The sequence below is a fragment of the Phyllobates terribilis genome, unplaced genomic scaffold (assembly GCF_046119375.1).
Source record: "Phyllobates terribilis strain yellow unplaced genomic scaffold, ASM4611937v1 Scaffold_61__1_contigs__length_8056638, whole genome shotgun sequence".
Lineage (NCBI taxonomy): Eukaryota > Metazoa > Chordata > Amphibia > Anura > Dendrobatidae > Phyllobates > Phyllobates terribilis.
Genome location: NW_027362821.1, coordinates 2,336,510 through 2,354,719, shown reverse-complemented (window position 1 = coordinate 2,354,719; position 18,210 = coordinate 2,336,510). Strand labels below are relative to the sequence as shown.

Genomic DNA, 18,210 nt, shown 5'->3' with positions numbered 1-18,210 from the left:
CATTATGGAACAGGACCCGTGCTTACACAATATGTATCTCTCGGCATGATTATAGACCCATCTTCAGCTGGATCTTTTATGCCGAAGGGGGGCCATGCCCACATACTCCCCCCGTGATGACCTCACTTGGGCTGGTCTCCACCCTTCATGGTTTTATTAAAATCTCTTTATTTCTGCGATAACTTCTCGCTGGTTGATCGCAGAAGTTAGCAAGTGATACCATATTTTTATTGCAATTTTACCTTTCTTTAGAGACTAGACATGACATAACTGCTGTTGGTTATCTTTGCCCTCTTGCATCACAGCTCACCAATAAGTAAAATATGCATATTGTTCCTTAGCTAACCCCACCATTAAAAATATGTGTCCCATCACAATTATAGAACTTCCGATATTCCATATTTCATTTCGGTGTCTATGAGTCTGATGAGCAAAAGGAGTTTGCAAATGAGGATGATTCGGCTATTGTACTGTGTGATAGATTTCTTTGAAGCCTAACGAGATGAGTCCTGTCCCTTTCAATCTCTGGCTCATCTGCTCAAAAGTGTCTATTCATCACCCAGGTCTGTCCATTTGGTATGGTAACTAGCCGGTATAACTGAGTTAGTGGCTCCTGCTATTTGCATAGGAGCCACTTCTTAGAGTGTTAGCTCTTCTTACTGCGACTGAGATAGGGGAGGGGGGGTGAGAGGGATTTCAGAGGGAGAGAGAAATTCCTAATATTTTCTAGAACAATATCTGTTAGTAAATTGAGGTATATGATCGCCTCTACAGTGGGTCTCCGGAAGAAAGAAAATGTACGTGTTGTTTATGCATATAACACTTGAGCTCTTTTCTCTGGAACATTAAGTCATCTGACATTTAATGAACAAGTTTTGAGTTGTGCCATATTATATGAAAAAAAGGGGGAATGGAAGAGAGAAATATTAAAAGCAAAGAGGAAGTATAGACGGAAGATAGTAACATCTACCTCTCAGTGTCTAAGAAGTATAGATTATGAATAGATCAAAACAGTAGGAAATTGCAAAACAAGCAGATCCCAATGCAAGTCCCCGGACTGGGGGTTGTCTTTACAGGTGTACGTCAAACCTTCAGTCCTAGGGTTCCTATTAGTGGGAACCATGGAATATATAGCAAGAAAGTAATACAGCCTGATATTACAGAAATATAATGTGAACTCAACTTATATGCCGTTCTAAGACATAAACTGAGACATTCTGAAGAGTGGCACCTACAACTCTATTTAGATATATCTTATTATATGCTTAAAGAAATAAGTAAGCATCTGCAAACTGTCTCTCATCAGGGAAGATCAGAATCATTTCAGGAGCTCATATGATTGGCAGGTTCCTTTCCCGTCTAGGTGCATCACCATCAAGTTCCTGATCCATTGACCACCTTCTGTGACGTGCTGGAACTCTCAGTGGCAATGGTGGAGCAGGTGGCCAGTCAGATATATGGATTCTGGGAATGACCAGGACATCACAGAATGGTCTCATGTCGCTTTGGTCTTTCAAAGTATACAATGTTCCATTTTTCCGGACCTGCAGCTGGAAAGGTACCACAGGGGTACATCAGGCCATTTTCTCAGAGAGCATCAAGAAGTGGTTTCAATACCCTTCTTTAGCAAGTGTCATTCAGGATAGATCTATGAGAAATTATATGCGTTTTCCATTGAAATCACCAGGACCCAACTCCTTTGCTTTCCTCACAATGGCCTCTTTTACATTGAAAAAAAATGTATGTGACAGAGAATGTCCCTTGGACGCTCAGGATTTGGGCCATGATTGCCTAATGTACGGTGCGCCCTGTTAATCTCCACCTCCTTATCAATAGGGTCACCAAGGATATTATGGAATAATGTCCATAGTGTTGGCATGATCGCTTGTGTATTGAGATTTTCAGGTATACTCCTTATCCGGATATTATTGTGATTTTCTTGGTCATCAACCATATTAAACAGACTGATTATTATTTGCTGGCTGTGACTATCCAGTGTTTGTTTACGAGCATTTTGATGGTCCACAACTTGGACGACATTATCCTCTAATCTCTGTACCTTGTCAGTAAGATGTGACAGGATAGAAGCGAGAGGACATATTTCAGTTTTGTATGTGGTCTCCAGTCTTTGTATATATTGCTCTATCTCTTGTTTAGTAGGGATAGACACAAAATATGAAATACAAATCAATTATGGCGTTCCCCATATCAGAATCCCCTGTGGCTGGGGAGTAAATTTCCTTGTGAAGCAAGCGCTGCTCAGTATGTGTTTCTGTGAGAGTACAGGGAGATTTGTGGTGCGGTTTTCTTGTGAGGCCTACATTAAGAGAGAAGTTGACGCAGGATTTATAGGCTTGAGCTGTCTGGCATCATGAGAGTTAAGACTGCTTTTTTTCCATGCTAAGATGAGGCAGTAATGGCTCAAGAGCAGGAAGATAAGACTTTCAATAAGAAACACTGCATACCAGACATCCTGACGGAGGTGGAGAACCTCAGATTAATCTCTGATATCTTGTCTTTCTTTCTCATATCGGACGTCATGTTTGAGGCTGTAAATTGCTTATAATTCCCCCAGGAGCACAGTCTGAAGAGAGTGCTTTCAGTGTGTGCATTCTCTTCGTGCTGTGTCCAGGCCATGTCCTTCCTGTTGATGTTCAATACATCCGAAGGCGGCATTGATTGTGAGCAGGATTGTGTGATGTAACAATCTTGTGTGATGTAACAATCTTGTGTGAGCCCCGGGAACTTGAGCTGTGACACCAATGGAACGGCACCAGAACGGGAGGTGCGTATGAGTGTTTTTATTTTAACAAGGCCAAACATGAGGAATGAGAAGGAGTTGTCCTAGTAGCGGAAAACCCCTTTATGAAGATACAATTTTCGGTTAAAAATGAAAAAGGTTTCTCCCCAGTGTGACTTCTCTGAAGTTTATTAAGAGTTGATTTCCATGTAAAACATTTCCCACATTAACAACATGAAAATGGCTTCTCGTCTGTGTGAGTTCTCTGGTGACTAAGAAGTGATGGTTTCTTCACAAAACATTTCCCACATTCTGAACAGGAAAAAGGCTTCTCCCTTGTGTGAGTTCTCTGGTGCTTAATAAAATCTGAATTATCGTTAAAACATTTCCCACATTCTGAACAGGAGAAAGGCTTCTCCCCTGTGTGGGTTCTCTGGTGCTTAATCAAAGCTGATTTCTGGCTAAAACTTTTCCCACATTCTGAACAGGAAAAAGGCTTCTCCCCTGTGTGAGTTCTCTGGTGTATAACCAAAGCTGATTTCTGGATAAAACATTTTCTGCATTCTGAACAGGAAAAAGGCTTTTCCCCTGTGTGAGTTCTCTGGTGTATAACCAAATCTGATCTATGGCTAAAACATTTTCCACATTCTGAACATGAAAAAGGCTTCTCCCCTGTGTGAGTTCTCTGGTGCTTAACCAAATCTGATTTCTGGTTAAAACATTTCCCACATTCTGAACATGAAAAAGGCTTCTCCCCTGTGTGAGTTATCTGATGTCTGATAAAACTTGATTTCAATGTAAAACATTTTCCACATTCTGAACAAGAAAATGGCTTCTCCTCTGTGTGACTTCTCTGGTGATTAACAAGATTTGATTTCTGGTTAAAACATTTCCCACACTTGAAACAAAAAAATACATTCTCTGTTGTGTCAATGCTTTGATGTTTAAGAAAAGACTTTTGAAGGGGAAAACTATTTCCATATTCTGAACATGAAAATGGCTTCTTTGCTTGAGGAGCACTTTGTTTTTTAATGCTTATTTTGTGACTTTGATTTTCCTTAGTATTCGGTAATGAATCAGAAGACAGGACCTGTTTCAAATGATCAGATGATAGATCTTTGCTGTGAAGAGATGATGGTATATCTTGGTTAATGGCATTCACTTCATTTGTATCCTGTGGGATCTCAAGATCATCTGATTTAAAAATTGAAGATGTCAGCTGTCCCTCTGATCTCCTGGTACAGTCATCTGCCAAGAAGAAAATCAATTATTATTTATGAATAACATATCATTAAAATTTATATTGATGAACATTTCTACTTAAACTCTCCATAAAAATGTACTTTATGTAAAAGTATCATTATTTACCAAGAAAACATATCACAGAAAAAATCAGCCTTACCAACACCAAATCAGATAAGAAATGCATTAGCATTTTAGTGTTGGTTGGGTGTACTGGGGGGTCTGTCCATGTGGGGTGCACTTATATAGTGCTGGGCAGCCTTACTGATGTAATAGTATGGGCATCATCACTATCCTAAGCCAGACACTGTGCATCACACCTACCTGTGTGACTGGCGTCCTATGCAAGCTTCATCTGTGTGCATCTTTAATACTAGGCAACCACCCCCTCCATGAATTGGTATGATTGTGAGTGGTTGCTCCATCAGTATTTTGCACCTGTGCTGCCCCCACCTTTATCATGGGGGTCTGCGGCATCCTGCTAGTGCATTTGTTATATGATTTGGTGTTAGTAAGGCTGTATCTTTTTCTGTGTTTTTTTTATTTTGCCCTATGTTAGCCGTCATTATTCACCAAGACAATAACAGTTCACAGTCTAATAGAAAACCTCATAGCATGAACCAGTGGAGCGTGGTGTCCAACTGTTTGTTAATTCTGCCTCCAAAATATGGAATAAAAAGCCACCAAACAATGTTATGTAGGCAAAAATAATACCAATAAAAACTTCTACTCATCTCACAAAAAACAAGTCCCCACTCAGGTCCATCATCTGTCAATGGAAAACCAGAGGTTTCCACATTATTAGTGGCTCAAAGGCTTTTGAAAAGCAACATGGCTTCCATAAACCAATCCAGCAATATCCACTCTCCCAAAGTCAAATCTCCCCCTCGCTTCTGAGCCTTGCAGTGTGCCCAAACCGCATTTAGCCTCCATGTATTTGACATTACTATAGTGAGAAGAACCCACTTAATTTACGGTGTGTGTCTCCTGGAGCACAATCTGGACACTATGTGTTGGGTAATGAAATTATATATTTGTAATTTTCACTCTCCATCATCCACTGCGTGCTAATTTCCGGAAAGTGACTGTGGAGTCAAAATAGTCACTACTCCTATAGATTATTCACTGAGGGTTATAATTTCCAAAATGGAGTCACTTTATGGGGATTTCTATTGCTCTGGTTTTCTGCAATTTGGTCACATTAGGGCTTCTGTAAATGGTGGATCCCATCTCCTCTGGGATCTGCTCCTGCGACATCTGCTTCTCTCACCAGGAGCCGCCTTATTCATCCTGCAGGCAGCGCTGGTGATGGAGGAGACGTCAGAACCAGAAGCTCTGGGCGGCGCAGGCTGTGTCCAGCCACTAAGATTAGGGTTGCTGGGACCTGTAGTATCATCCAGTCTGGCAGTATGGGTGTGTGTGCTGTCCAGCTGGAGTAATCTGCTCCCTGCTTTAGCCAACTGGGAAGCACCGCACCCTACTAAAGCTGAAAGCATATTGCCGGCAGCTGCCAGATACAGCCTTGTTCTCCTCTGGTTCAGTCCTCTGTGCTCAGCTCCCGGCTTGTGGATTCGTTTCTGTTGTGACCTCGGCCCGTTTACTGACTACTTTTATGTCTTCTGATTTTGTATTTTCTCTGTCCTCTTGGTTCTGACCCGGCTACCTGACTATTCTTCTTGCCATCTCACACTACAGAACATCAGGTAACACCATGTCCCAAGCCTAGGGGTCTCTGTCTAAGTCCAGATCCATGTAGAGGGGTTAAAGAATGATGAGCCAAGCAATCCCTGGGATCTGGAAAATGGAGTAGATAGCGCCAAGCCTGTTCGTGTTGGCCATGTTTTGAGCTGCCAGGTGACAACGAGCAGTGTCCCCAATACATTGTGTCTGCACACTATCCCAGCAAGATCTGCATTCACATAGCTAAATGTCGCTCCTTCCCTTCTTAACCTACCATGTACCCAGACAGTAGTGTACAACCGTATATAGGGGATTGTCAGATTCAAGAGAAGTTGGAAAATAATTTGTAAGATCCATTTGTTTCCCATTATCCTTTGTGAAGAATTCCAAAGTTATCACCACATAAAGTGACACACGTCAGATTTGAAAAATGGGCCCTGATTAGGAACACAAAATTGGCAGCAGGAAGAGGTTAAATCAGAGTAACTACTGTAGTAAAAAACTGTGAGTATAGACAATAACACATCTACTGAAATGATCAAACTCGACAGTCTTCATCAGTAATAAATGAGTAACTAGTGAAGAAAGTTATGCTCTAGCAGCAAAATGGTGATCACACGATTGTGATACGGCCGGACTACACCACCGATAAAGCAGCCACAGCCGGTGACTTAGAAGAATCTATGACTTCTCTGCATTTAGTGGTTACTACTCACCTGGGTGGTCATATGTAGGAATCTCCTCTTTACATCGCTCATCACCCCTCACATATGTCTCTGTAGTATTAATATGGGTCAGATCTTCACCCTGAAACAAATAAATATTATAAAAGTCAAAGACAGATGGAGAAGTCACATCTATGATCAGCTCTAATCCTGCCATCTCCACTGTTCTCATAACACAAATATAAAACATAATAATGGTGGATAAAACAAGACTGAACACCAGAACTTCACAGCCGTCTACACATCATAGGGGAGATCTCATGGCACCTTCTCTCCATCTACCTGATGATCCTGAGGAACATTGGGGTCTTCTTGTTTACAGTCTTGTGGAAGAAGAGGACGGGGACATCTCTCTGGTGTTGTCCTCTTACTGGATAGATCTGGAGGAAACACATACAGGGACTGAATTCCTTCTTTACATACAGATAATTATAGGCCGTGTGTATTTAGTCCTGTCTATTACCTGGTGATGTGAGGGGCTGGGGAACCTCCATCATGAAGTCCCTGTACAGATCTTTGTGTCCTTCTAAATACTCCCACTCCTCCATGGAGAAATAGACGGCGACATCCTGACACCTTATAGGAACCTGACACATACAATGATACAGTCATCCCCCGATCCCTTCATAGCTTTACTGTATAATGTCCCAGCATTCCCAGCAGTGTCACCTCTCCAGTCAGCAGCTCAATCATCTTGTAGGTGAGTTCTAGGATCTTCTGGCGATTGATGTTCTCATGCATTAGGGGGTGAGATGGAGGCCCAATGTTTGGGCTCAGGGGTCTCACCCATCCCTCAGACACAGGGTCCTGACAGCGCTCAATAGAGGTCTTCTTCACTACTGTGTAATCCTGGCCATGGAGAGACACATTAATAAATCTCACTACAGACATTTCCAGGGTCCTCACCTCTCCAGTTCTGTCCATCTGTTATTCCCATAGATAAGAATGATGTAATGTGACGTCATCAGAATCTCTCACCTCTCCAGTAAGCCGGAAGAGGATCTCTAGGGTGAGGTATAATATCCTCTCCGCCATCTTGTCTCCGTCCATATCCATCTTTGATGGGTAAATTTGGGTAAAAATGGGTAATCTTAGAGGAGTTGATGTTGTAGAGACCTGAATGAGAAGATGAGCCGTAATAACATCATAAAAATCCTGTGTAATAATACAATTACTGGAGATAATAAGGGGAAACATATGAGGAGATATATTATTTTACAGTATCTAGTTTTCTTCTTTACATCTAGTAATAAAACCTATATATTTTAGGCCACAGACAACAAGCAGTTTCTTCCTCGGAGTCTTCAGCTGAAGACTCTTCTCATAGACTCATCTTCCATAACACTAATTCTGGAATCATTTACTGATATAATAATAATACAAGTACTGGACACAATAAGTGGAAACATGTGAGGAGATTTATAATTTTACGGTATTTAGTTTTCCTCTTTACATCCATATATATAAAGCAGTAAATCTGTGTGTGGAACCGGTTGGAAAAAAAAACACATTTTTCACAAGGTTTGAGTGAAATCTTGCCCGTCTTTATCACCAGACTAAAAATACTGAAAACATTAAAACACGAAATTTACCCCATTCATGAGATTTGGCCCTCTGAATTTAGACTGTATAGAAATAAAGGAGAAAATGGGTGTCTGTGTGTTAAATGCAAAACTACAGTTTTAGCCCAAAGGATCTTAAAGAATTAGAGCGACAGCGATCAAAGAGTTGCTCTTTACAGAAGATGGAAACCTGAACAGCGAGGATCTACTGCAACAATCAGATTTAAAAGGGTTAATCAGCACAAAGCTAAGGAAATAATCGATGGGTTGTACCTTATTTTGAAAAATGTTTGACGCGCACATTAACGTGAAATATTGTAATTCTGTGGAGTCAAATGTACTTGCAAATCAGCTAACAAAGACAGTGATATGGCAGTGTTTCAGTTACACAATCAAAAATGGGAACTATATAAGTAGTAACGAATCCATGTGGCAATTTCTAAATTTTCCCATCCATGAAAGACATCTGACTTTAGTTCATCTCAGCATCCATCTTGAAAATGGGCAACGAGTTTATTTCACTACCAACAATTTAGAAGAAAGAGCGACTCAACTACCTAATACAACATTAACAGCTTTCTTCCTCCTGTGTCAAGCAGGTCCATTTGCGAGGACTTTATTATATTCAGACGTTCCAAAAATATTATACATGGAATAAGTTGAGAAAAGTATTTTGCAAAAGGAAACAAGGTGCAAGGGTCCAAGGATGGGACGGAGGTTCCAGTGATGCTCTTAGACGCGTGTACACACTTCATCCAAACAACGCAGAGTGTTACCACCTACGTTTACTGCGTCACACTGTCCGCGGGCCAGAGTCTTTCACAGATTTAAAAACAGTTGGTGGTGAGCTGTGTCAATCTTACAGGGAGGCATGCCAAAAGCGTGGTCTGATCGAAGATTATCAACACTGGGACATGACATTGCAGAAAATGTCCCTCACTCACTTTCCACCTCAACTTCGAAACCTGTTCGCTATAATAATTACAACCTGTGCACCTTTCAATCCCCGAGCTCTTTGGGAAAAACACAAAGAATATCTTAGCGAAGATATTCTGAGAGTGCACAGGAGAGTTAATCCGGATTTAGGCTTAAATTTCACTGCTGACATATTCACCAAAGTCCTCTTGACGCCAGAAGAAAGGTGCAAGTGTATCAATAGTAAAACTCTAATAGAATTTGGTTTACGAGCACCAGTTCGACCATCCTTTGATGTTATGGGCTGTGATATTCTGCAAAACAAAAGCTATGATTTGGAAAGGTTGAAAGAATTTGTCACATTGAATAAGCCTCATTTGGTTGATGACCAAAGATCGGCGTATTTGGCAATTACAGATCCGATTTCAAGTGGAAATGGGAGACTGTTTTTCCTTGATGGACCAGGAGGTATCGGTAAAATATTCTTAATTAATTTCCTGCTCACAGAAATTCGCTCAAACAATAACATTGCTCTGGCCGATGCTTCATCTGGAATTGCGACCACTCTTAAAGATGGAGGGCGCACGGCTCATTCAGTACTAGGATTGCCCTTGAATCTAGTGCTGTTGGAAACTCTTGGCTGTAATATCACTAAAGGCTCAGGGAAAGCTAAAGAATTACAGATTTGCAAATTAATTGTCTGGGAGGAATGTACCATGGCGCACAAGAAAGCTGTTGAGGCCCTCGATCGCACCTTGAAAGATCTGCAGGGATCCAATCGCTTAATGGGGGAAATTGTACTTTTTACAGGTGACTTCTGCCAAACGTTACCTGTTCTTAAGGGAGCAACGCCAGCAGACGAGCTGAATGCCTGTTTAATATCTTCTCATCTATGGAGACATATGCAAAACCTACAAGGAACAAAGTGATCATAAACCCTGCTGTAACTAAATAAGTAAAAAAGCAAAAGTGCATTTAAATAACATAGGGTCCTTAGTGAACACAGTTTTTGATCAAAAAAGCATAACAGTCATCCCACCATGGCAAGGTGACCCATTTCAGGATGGAGACATATTCAGAAGCTTCTCTGACTACTAATATGTGGGTTCACTTGATGGAAAATTCTATTGCAGACGAATTTACACCCCACGTACTATGCCTCAGAAACGACAGGTACCCTACAGATTCCACTACCGGCTTAATCTCCTTCCCGGAAAACTTTTACAAAATGGCGTCCTCAGTACTGGAGATTATTGACCAAGTATTCCCTGATATTTGTAACAATTTTAACAACTATCAGTGGCTTTGTGAACGCACAATCCTACGCCCTAAACACTATAGTGTCAGCTCCATAAACCTACAAATACAGAAGAGACGGCCGGTCCAGAGACCACATACATGTACAATGACTCAGTCATGGATGGTGAACGAGCCGTAATGTCCCCATTGGAGTTCCTGAATTGTGTGGAGCCTCCTGGATGTCACCGCATAGACTCACTATAAAGATAGGAGCCCGATAATGACCCAACACAAGGGAATGTAATGTATTATGTCCTAGAGAAACTGCAGAGAAATAATCATCTAATGCTGCGATTCCAGGATTATTCTAGAGGGAATCGGCTGCGATATCCCCTGTGCAATATATATCTAGTATTAATGCTCCAGTAATGGGGGATCTCCACATACCTCCACCTGCAGAGCCGCCACCACATACCTCCACCTGCAGAGCCGCCACCACATATATGGCTGCTCTGTGCGCACAGGAGCTGTGATGAGGTCACAGGAGGGGAGGAGTCAGGGGTCACATGATCAGGGGTCTCAGTGGATGCAGGACTCTGCTGTGCTGGTTGTCATGGTGCTGGATGAGCTGAAGTTTATGTGTGGGGTCAGGAGGGGTTTACAGTGTGGATGTAGCAGAGCCGCGTGTGTACGAGGCGTACGGAGCAGAGCCGCGTGTGTACGAGGTGTACGGAGCGGAGCCGCGTGTGTACGAGGTGTACGGAGCAGAGCCGCGTGTGTACGAGGTGTATGGAGCGGAGCCGCGTGTGTACGAGGTGTACGGAGCGGAGCCGCGTGTGTACGAGGTGTACGGAGCGGAGCCGCGTGTGTACGAGGTGTACGGAGCGGAGCCGCGTGTGTACGAGGTGTACGGAGCGGAGCCGCGTGTGTACGAGTTGTACGGAGCAGAGCCGCGTGTGTACGAGGTGTATGGAGCGGAGCCGTGTGTGTGCGAGGTGTACGGAGCAGAGCCGCGTGTGTACGAGGTGTACGGAGCAGAGCCGCGTGTGTACGAGGTGTACGGAGCAGAGCCGCGTGTGTACGAGGTGTACGGAGCTGAGCCGTGTGTGTACGAGGTGTACGGAGCAGAGGCGCGTGTGTACGAGGTGTATGGAGCAGAGCCGCGTGTGTACGAGGTGTACGGAGCAGAGCCGTGTATGTACGAGGTGTACGGAGCGGAGCCACCCGTGTGCAAGGCGTACGGAGCGGAGCCACGAGTGTGCGAGGCGTACGGAGCTGAGCCGCACGTGTGCGAGGCGTACGGAGCGGAGCCGCGCGTGTACGAGGTGTACGGAGCGGAGCCTCGTGTGTACCAGGTGTACGGAGCGGAGCCGCATGTGTACGAGGTGTACGGAGCGGAGCCGTGTGTACGAGGTGTACGGAGCGGAGCCGTGTGTACGAGGTGTACGGAGCGGAGCCGCGTGTGTACGAGGTGTACGGAGGGGAGCCGCATGTGTACGAGGTGTACGGAGCGGAGCCGCATGTGTACGAGGTGTACGGAGCGGAGCCGCTTGTGTACGAAGTGTACGGAGCGGAGCCGCGCGTGTACGATGTGTACGGAGAGGAGCCGCGCATGTACGAGGCGTACGGAGCGGAGCCGCGTGTGTACGAGGTGTACGGAGCGGAGCCACGTGTGTACGGAGCAGAGCCGCATGTGTGCGAGGTGTACGGAGCGGAGCCGCGTGTGTACGAGGCGTACGGAGCGGAGCCGCGTGTGTACGAGGCGTATGGAGCGGAGCCACGTGTGTACGAGGTGTACGGAGCGGAGCCGCGTGTGTACGAGGTGTACGGAGAGAGCCGCGTGTGTACGGAGCAGAACCGCGTGTGTACGAGGTGTACGGAGCGGAGCCGCGCGTGTATGAGGTGTACGGAGCGGAGCCGCGTGTGTACGAGGTGTACGGAGCGGAGCCGCGTGTGTACGAGGTGTACGGTGCGGAGCCGCGTGTGTACGAGGTGTAGGGAGCGGAGCCGCGTGTGTACGAGGCGTACGGAGCGGAGCCACGTGTGTACGAGGTGTACGGAGCGGAGCCGTGTACGGAGCGAAGCCGCGTGTGTACAAGGTGTACGGAGGGGAGCCGCGTGTGTACGAGGTGTACAGAGCGGAGCCGCTTGTGTACGAGGTGTACGGAGCGGAGCCGCGCGTGTGCGAGGTGTACGGAGCGGAGCCGCGCGTGTGCGAGGTGTACGGAGCGGAGCCGCGTGTGTGCGAGGCGTACGGAGCGGAGCCACGCGTGTACGAGGCGTATGGAGCGGAGCCGCGTGTGTATGAGGTGTACGGAGCGGAGCCACGTGTGTACGGAGCAGAGCCGCGTGTGTACGAGGTGTACGGAGCAGAGCCGCGTGTATACGAGGCGTACGGAGCGGAGCTGCGTGTGTACGAGTTGTACGGAGCGTAGCCGCGTGTGTACGAGATGTACGGAGCGGAGCCGCGTGTGTACGAGGTGTACGGAGCGGAGCCTTGTGTGTACGGAGCAGAGCCGCTTGTGTGCGAGGTGTACGAAGCAGAGCCGCGTGTGTACGAGGTGTACGGAGCCGCGTGTGTACGAGGTGTACAGAGCGGAGCCGCATGTGTACGAGGTGTACGGAGCGGAGCCGCGTGTGTACGAGGTGTACTGAGCGGAGCCGCGAGTGTACGAGGTGTACGGAGCGGAGCCGCGTGTGTACGAGGTGTACGGAGCGGAACCGCGTGTATACGAGGCGTACGGAGTGGAGACGCGTGTGTATAAGGCGTATGGAGCGGAGCCGCGTGTGTGCGAGGCGTACGGAGCGGAGCCGCGTGTGTGCGAGACGTACGGAGCGGAGCCGCGTGTGTGCGAGGCGTACGGAGCGGAGCCACGTGTGTACGAGGTGTACGGAGCGGAGCCGTGTACGGAGCGAAGCCGCGTGTGTACAAGGTGTACGGAGGGGAGCCGCGTGTGTACAAGGCGTACGGAGCGGAGCCGCGAGTGTACGAGGCGTACGGAGCGGAGCCGCGAGTGTACGAGGCGTACGGAGCGGAGCCGCGAGTGTACGAGGCGTACGGAGCGGAGCCGCGAGTGTACGAGGCGTACGGAGCGGAGCCGCGTGTGTACGGGGCGTACGGAGCGGAGCCGCGTGTGTACGAGGCGTACGGAGCGTTGCCGCGTGTGTACGAGGTGTACGGAGTGGAGCAGCGTATGACGAGGTGTACGGAGCGAAGCCGCGTGTGTACAAGGTGTACGGAGCAGAGCCGTGTGTGTACGAGGTGTACGGAGCAGAGCCACGTGTGTACGAGGTGTACGGAGCAGAGCCACGTGTGTACGGGGTGTACGGAGCAGAGCCGTGTGTGTACGTGGTGTACGGAGCAGAGCCGTGTGTGTACGAGGTGTACGGAGCGGAGCCTTGTGTGTGCGGAGCAGAGCCGCTTGTGTGCGAGGTGTACGAAGCAGAGCCGCGTGTGTACGAGGTGTACGGAGCCGCGTGTGTACGAGGTGTACAGAGCGGAGCCGCATGTGTACGAGGTGTACGGAGCGGAGCCGCGTGTGTACGAGGTGTACTGAGCGGAGCCGCGAGTGTACGAGGTGTACGGAGCGGAGCCGCGTGTGTACGAGGTGTACGGAGCGGAACCGCGTGTATACGAGGCGTACGGAGTGGAGACGCGTGTGTATAAGGCGTACGGAGCGGAGCCGCGTGTGTGCGAGGCGTACGGAGCGGAGCCGCGTGTGTGCGAGACGTACGGAGCGGAGCCGCGTGTGTGCGAGGCGTACGGAGCGGAGCCACGTGTGTACGAGGCGTACGGAGCGGAGCCACGTGTGTACGAGGTGTACGGATCCGAGCCGTGTCTCTACATGGTTTACGGAGCGGAGCCTTGTGTGTACGAGGTGTACGGAGCGGAGCCTCGTGTGTACGAGGTTTAAGGAGCGGAGCCGCGTGTGTACGAGGCGTACGGAGTGGAGCCGCGCGTGTACGAGGCGTACGGAGCGGAGCCACGTGTGTACGGAGCAGAGCCGCGTGTGTATGAGGTGTACGGAGCGGAGCCGCATGTATACGAGGCGTAGGGAGCGGAACTGCGTGTGTGCGAGACGCACGGAGCGGAGCCGCGTGTGTGCGAGTCGTACGGAGCGGAGCCGCGTGTGTACGAGGCGTACGGAGCGGAGCCGCGTGTGTACGAGGCGTACGGAGCGGAGCCGCGTGTGTACGAGGTGTACGGAGTGGAGCCGCGTGTGACGAGGTGTACGGAGCGGAGTCGCGTGTGTACGAGGTGTACGGAGCAGAGCCGTGTGTGTATGAGGTGTATGGAGCGGAGCCGCGTGTGTACGAGGCGTATGGAGCGGAGCCGGGAGTGTACGAGGCGTATGGAGCGGAGCCGCGTGTGTACGAGGCGTACGGAGGGGAGCCGCGTGTGTACGAGGTGTACGGAGTGGAGCCGCGTGTGACGAGGTGTACGGAGCGGAGCCGCGTGTGTATGAGGTGTATGGAGCGGAGCCGCGTGTGTACGAGTTGTACGGAGCGGAGCCGCGTGTGACGAGGTGTACGGAGCGGAGCCGCGTGTGTACGAGCTGTACGGAGCAGAGCCGTGTGTGTATGAGGTGTATGGAGCGGAGCCGTGTGTGTACGAGGTGTACGGAGCGGAGCCGCGTGTGTACGAGGTGTACGGAGCAGAGCCGCGTGTGTACGAGGTGTACGGATCCGAGCCGTGTCTCTACGTGGTGTACGGAGCGGAGCCTTGTGTGTACGAGGTGTACGGAGTGGAGCCTCGTGTGTACGAGGTTTAAGGAGCGGAGCCGCGTGTGTACGAGGCGTACGGAGCGGAGCCGCATGTGTACGAGGCGTACGAAGCAGATCCGCGTGTGTATGGAGCAGAGCCGCGCGAGTACGAGGTGTACGGAGCGGAGCTGCGTGTGTACGAGGTGTACAGAGCAGAGCCACGTGTGTACGGAGCGGAGCCGCGTGTGTACGAGGTGTACGGAACGGACCCGCGCGTGTACGAGGTGTACGGAGCGGAGCCGCGCGTGTACGAGGTGTACGGAGCCGAGCCGCACGTGTGCGAGGTGTACGGAGCGGAGCCGCGCGTGTACGAGGTGTACGGAGCGGAGCCTCGTGTGTACGAGGTGTACGGAGCGGAGCCACGTGTGTACGAGGTGTACGGAGCGGAGCCGTGAGTACGAGGTGTACGGAGCGGAGCCGCGTGTGTACGAGGTGTACGGAGCGGAGCCGCGTGTGTACGAGGTGTACGGAGGGGTGCCGCGTGTGCACGAGGTGTAGGGAGCGAAGCCGCGTGTGTACGAGGTGTATGGAGCGGAGCCGCGTGTGTATGAGGTGTACGGAGTGGAGCTGCGTGTGTACGAGTTGTACGGAGCGAAGCTGCGTGTTTACGAGGCGTACAGAGCGGAGCCACGTGTGTACGAGGTGTACGGAGCGGAGCCGCGTGTGTACGAGGTGTACGGAGCAGAGCCGCATGTGTACGGAGTGGAGCCGCGTGTGTACGAGGTGTACGGAGCGGAGCCGTGTGTACGAGGTGTACGGAGCGGAGCCGCGTGTGTACGAGGTATACGGAGCGAAGCCGCGTGTGTACGAAGTGTACGGAGGGGAGCCGCGTGTGTACGAGGTGTACAGAGCGGAGTCGCGTGTGTACGAGGTGTACGGAGCGGAGCTGCGTGTGTACGAGGTGTACGGAGCGGAGCCGCTTGTGTACGAGGTGTACGGAGCGGAGCTGCGTGTGAACGAGGCGTACGGAGCGGAGCCACGTGTGTACGAGGTGTACGGAGCGGAGCCTCGTGTGTACGAGGTGTACGGAGCAGAGCCGCATGTGTACGGAGTGGAGCCGCGTGTGTACGAGGTGTACGGAGCGGAGCCGTGTGTGTACGAGGTGTACGGATGGGAGCCGCGTGTGTACGAGGTGTACAGAGCCGAGCCGCGTTTGTACGAGGTGTACGGAGCGGAGCCGCTTGTGTACGAGGTGTACGGAGAGGAGCCGCGCGTGTGCGAGGTGTACGGAGCGGAGCCGCGCGTATACGAGGTGTACGGAGCGGAGCCGCGCGTGTGCGAGGCGTACGGAGCGGAGCCACGCGTGTACGAGGCGTACGGAGCGGAGCCACGCGTGTACGAGGCGTACGGAGCGGAGCTGCGCGTGTATGACGCGTACGGAGCGGAGCTGCGCGTGTAAGAAGCGTACGGAGCGGAGCCGCGCGTGTACGAGGCGTACAGAGCGGAGCCGCGTGTGTACGAGGTGTACGGAGCGGAGCCACGTGTGTACGGAGCAGAGCCGCGTGTGTATGAGGTGTACGGAGCGGAGCCGCATGTATACGAGGCGTACGGAGCGGAACTGCGTGTGTGTGAGACGTACGTAGCGGAGCCGCGTGTGTGCGAGGCGTACGGAGCTGAGCCGCGTGTGTACGAGGCGTACGGAGCGGAGCCGCGTGTATATGAGGTGTACGGAGTGGAGCCGCGTGTGACGAGGTGTACGGAGCGGAGCCGCGTGTGTACGAGGTGTACGGAGCAGAGCCGTGTGTGTATGAGGTGTATGGAGCGGAGCCGCGTGTGTACGAGGCGTACGGAGCGGAGCCGAGTGTGTACGAGGCGTACGGAGCGGAGCCGCGTGTGTACGAGGCGTACGGAGGGGAGCCGCGTGTGTACGAGGTGTACGGAGTGGAGCCGCGTGTGACGAGGTGTACGGAGCGGAGCCGCGTGTGTACGAGGTGTACGGAGCAGAGCCGCGTGTGACGAGGTGTATGGAGCGGAGCCGCGTGTGTACGAGGTGTACGGAGCGGAGCCGCGTGTGACGAGGTGTACGGAGCGGAGCTGCGTGTGTACGAGGTGTACGGAGCAGAGCCGTGTGTGTATGAGGTGTATGGAGCGAAGCCGTGTGTGTACGAGGTGTACGGAGCGGAGCCGCGTGTGTACGAGGTGTACGGAGCAGAGCCGCGTGTGTACGAGGTGTACGGATCCGAGCCGTGTCTCTACGTGGTGTACGGAGCGGAGCCTTGTGTGTACGAGGTGTACGGAGCGGAGCCTCGTTTGTACGAGGTTTAAGGAGCGGAGCCGCGTGTGTACGAGGCGTACGGAGCGGAGCCGCATGTGTATGGAGCAGAGCCGCGCGAGTACGAGGTGCACGGAGCGGAGCCGCGTGTGTACGAGGTGTACGGAGCGAAGCCGCGTGTGTACGAGGTTTACAGAGCGGAGCCGCGTGTGTACGAGGTGTACGGAGCGGAGCCGCGTGTGTACGAGGTGTACGGAGCGGAGTCGCGTGTGTACGAGGCGTACGGAGTGGAGCCGCTTGTGTACGAGGTGTACGGAGCGAAGCCGCGTGTGTACGATGTGTATGGAGGGGAGCCGCGTGTGTACGAGGTGTACGGAGCGGAGCCACGAGTGTGCGAGGCGTACGGAGCTGAGTCGCGCGTGTGCGAGGCGTACGGAGCGGAGCCGCGCGTGTACGAGGCGTACGGAGCGGAGCCGCGCGTGTACGAGGCGTACGGAGTGGAGCCGTGTCTGTACATGGTGTACGGAGCGGAGCCGCGTGTGTACGAGGTGTACGGAGCGGAGCCTCGTGTGTACGAGGTTTACGGGGCGGAGCCGCATGTGTACGAGGTGTACGGAGCGGAGCCGCTCGTGTACGAGGTGTACGGAGAGGAGCCGCTCGTGTACGAGGTGTACGGAGCAGAGCCGCGTGTGTACGAGGTGTACGGAGCGGAGCCGCGTGTGTACGAGGTGTACGGAGCAGAGCCGCGTGTGTACGAGGTGTACGGAGCAGAGCCGCGCGTGTACGAGGTGTACAGAGCGGAGCCGCGCGTGTACGAGGTGTATGGAGCGGAGCCGTGTCTGTACGTGGTGTACGGAGCGGAGCCGTGTGTGTACGAGGTGTGCGGAGTGGAGCCTCGTGTGTACGAGGTTTAAGGAGCGGAGCCGCGTGTGTACGAGGCGTACGGAGCGGAGCCGCATGTGTACGAGGCGTACAGAGCGGAGCCACATGTGGACGAGGTGTACGGAGCGGAGCCGCGTGTGCACGAGGTGTACAGAGCAGAGCTGCGTGTGTACGGAGCGGAGCCGCGCGAGTACGAGGTGTACGGAGCGGAGCCGCGCGTGTACGAGGTGTACGGAGTGGAGCCACGCG

General features: G+C 51.0%; 1 protein-coding gene across 2 annotated transcripts in view; it reads right to left on the bottom strand.

The window, feature by feature from the left end:
* Nucleotides 1–2,821: 2,821 nt before the first annotated feature.
* LOC141192432 (uncharacterized) overlaps nucleotides 2,822–18,210 on the bottom strand; it is a 56,106-nt gene continuing 40,717 nt past the window's right edge. Inside the window, exons 1-7 of one of the 2 annotated variants that reach the window (XM_073661955.1) lie at nucleotides 10,551–10,634; nucleotides 7,366–7,503; nucleotides 7,057–7,236; nucleotides 6,851–6,974; nucleotides 6,670–6,767; nucleotides 6,379–6,469; nucleotides 2,822–3,988 (exon numbers count right to left, since the gene is read on the bottom strand). In XM_073661955.1, the coding sequence (XP_073518056.1) occupies nucleotides 2,967–3,988; nucleotides 6,379–6,469; nucleotides 6,670–6,767; nucleotides 6,851–6,974; nucleotides 7,057–7,236; nucleotides 7,366–7,503; nucleotides 10,551–10,604 (1,707 nt within the window). In that variant the 5' untranslated portion in view covers nucleotides 10,605–10,634 and the 3' untranslated portion in view covers nucleotides 2,822–2,966. Of the gene's footprint in view, nucleotides 3,989–6,378; nucleotides 6,470–6,669; nucleotides 6,768–6,850; nucleotides 6,975–7,056; nucleotides 7,237–7,365; nucleotides 7,504–9,618; nucleotides 9,629–10,550; nucleotides 10,635–18,210 lie in introns of those variants that run through there. The other variant, XM_073661956.1, reaches the window with a different exon arrangement.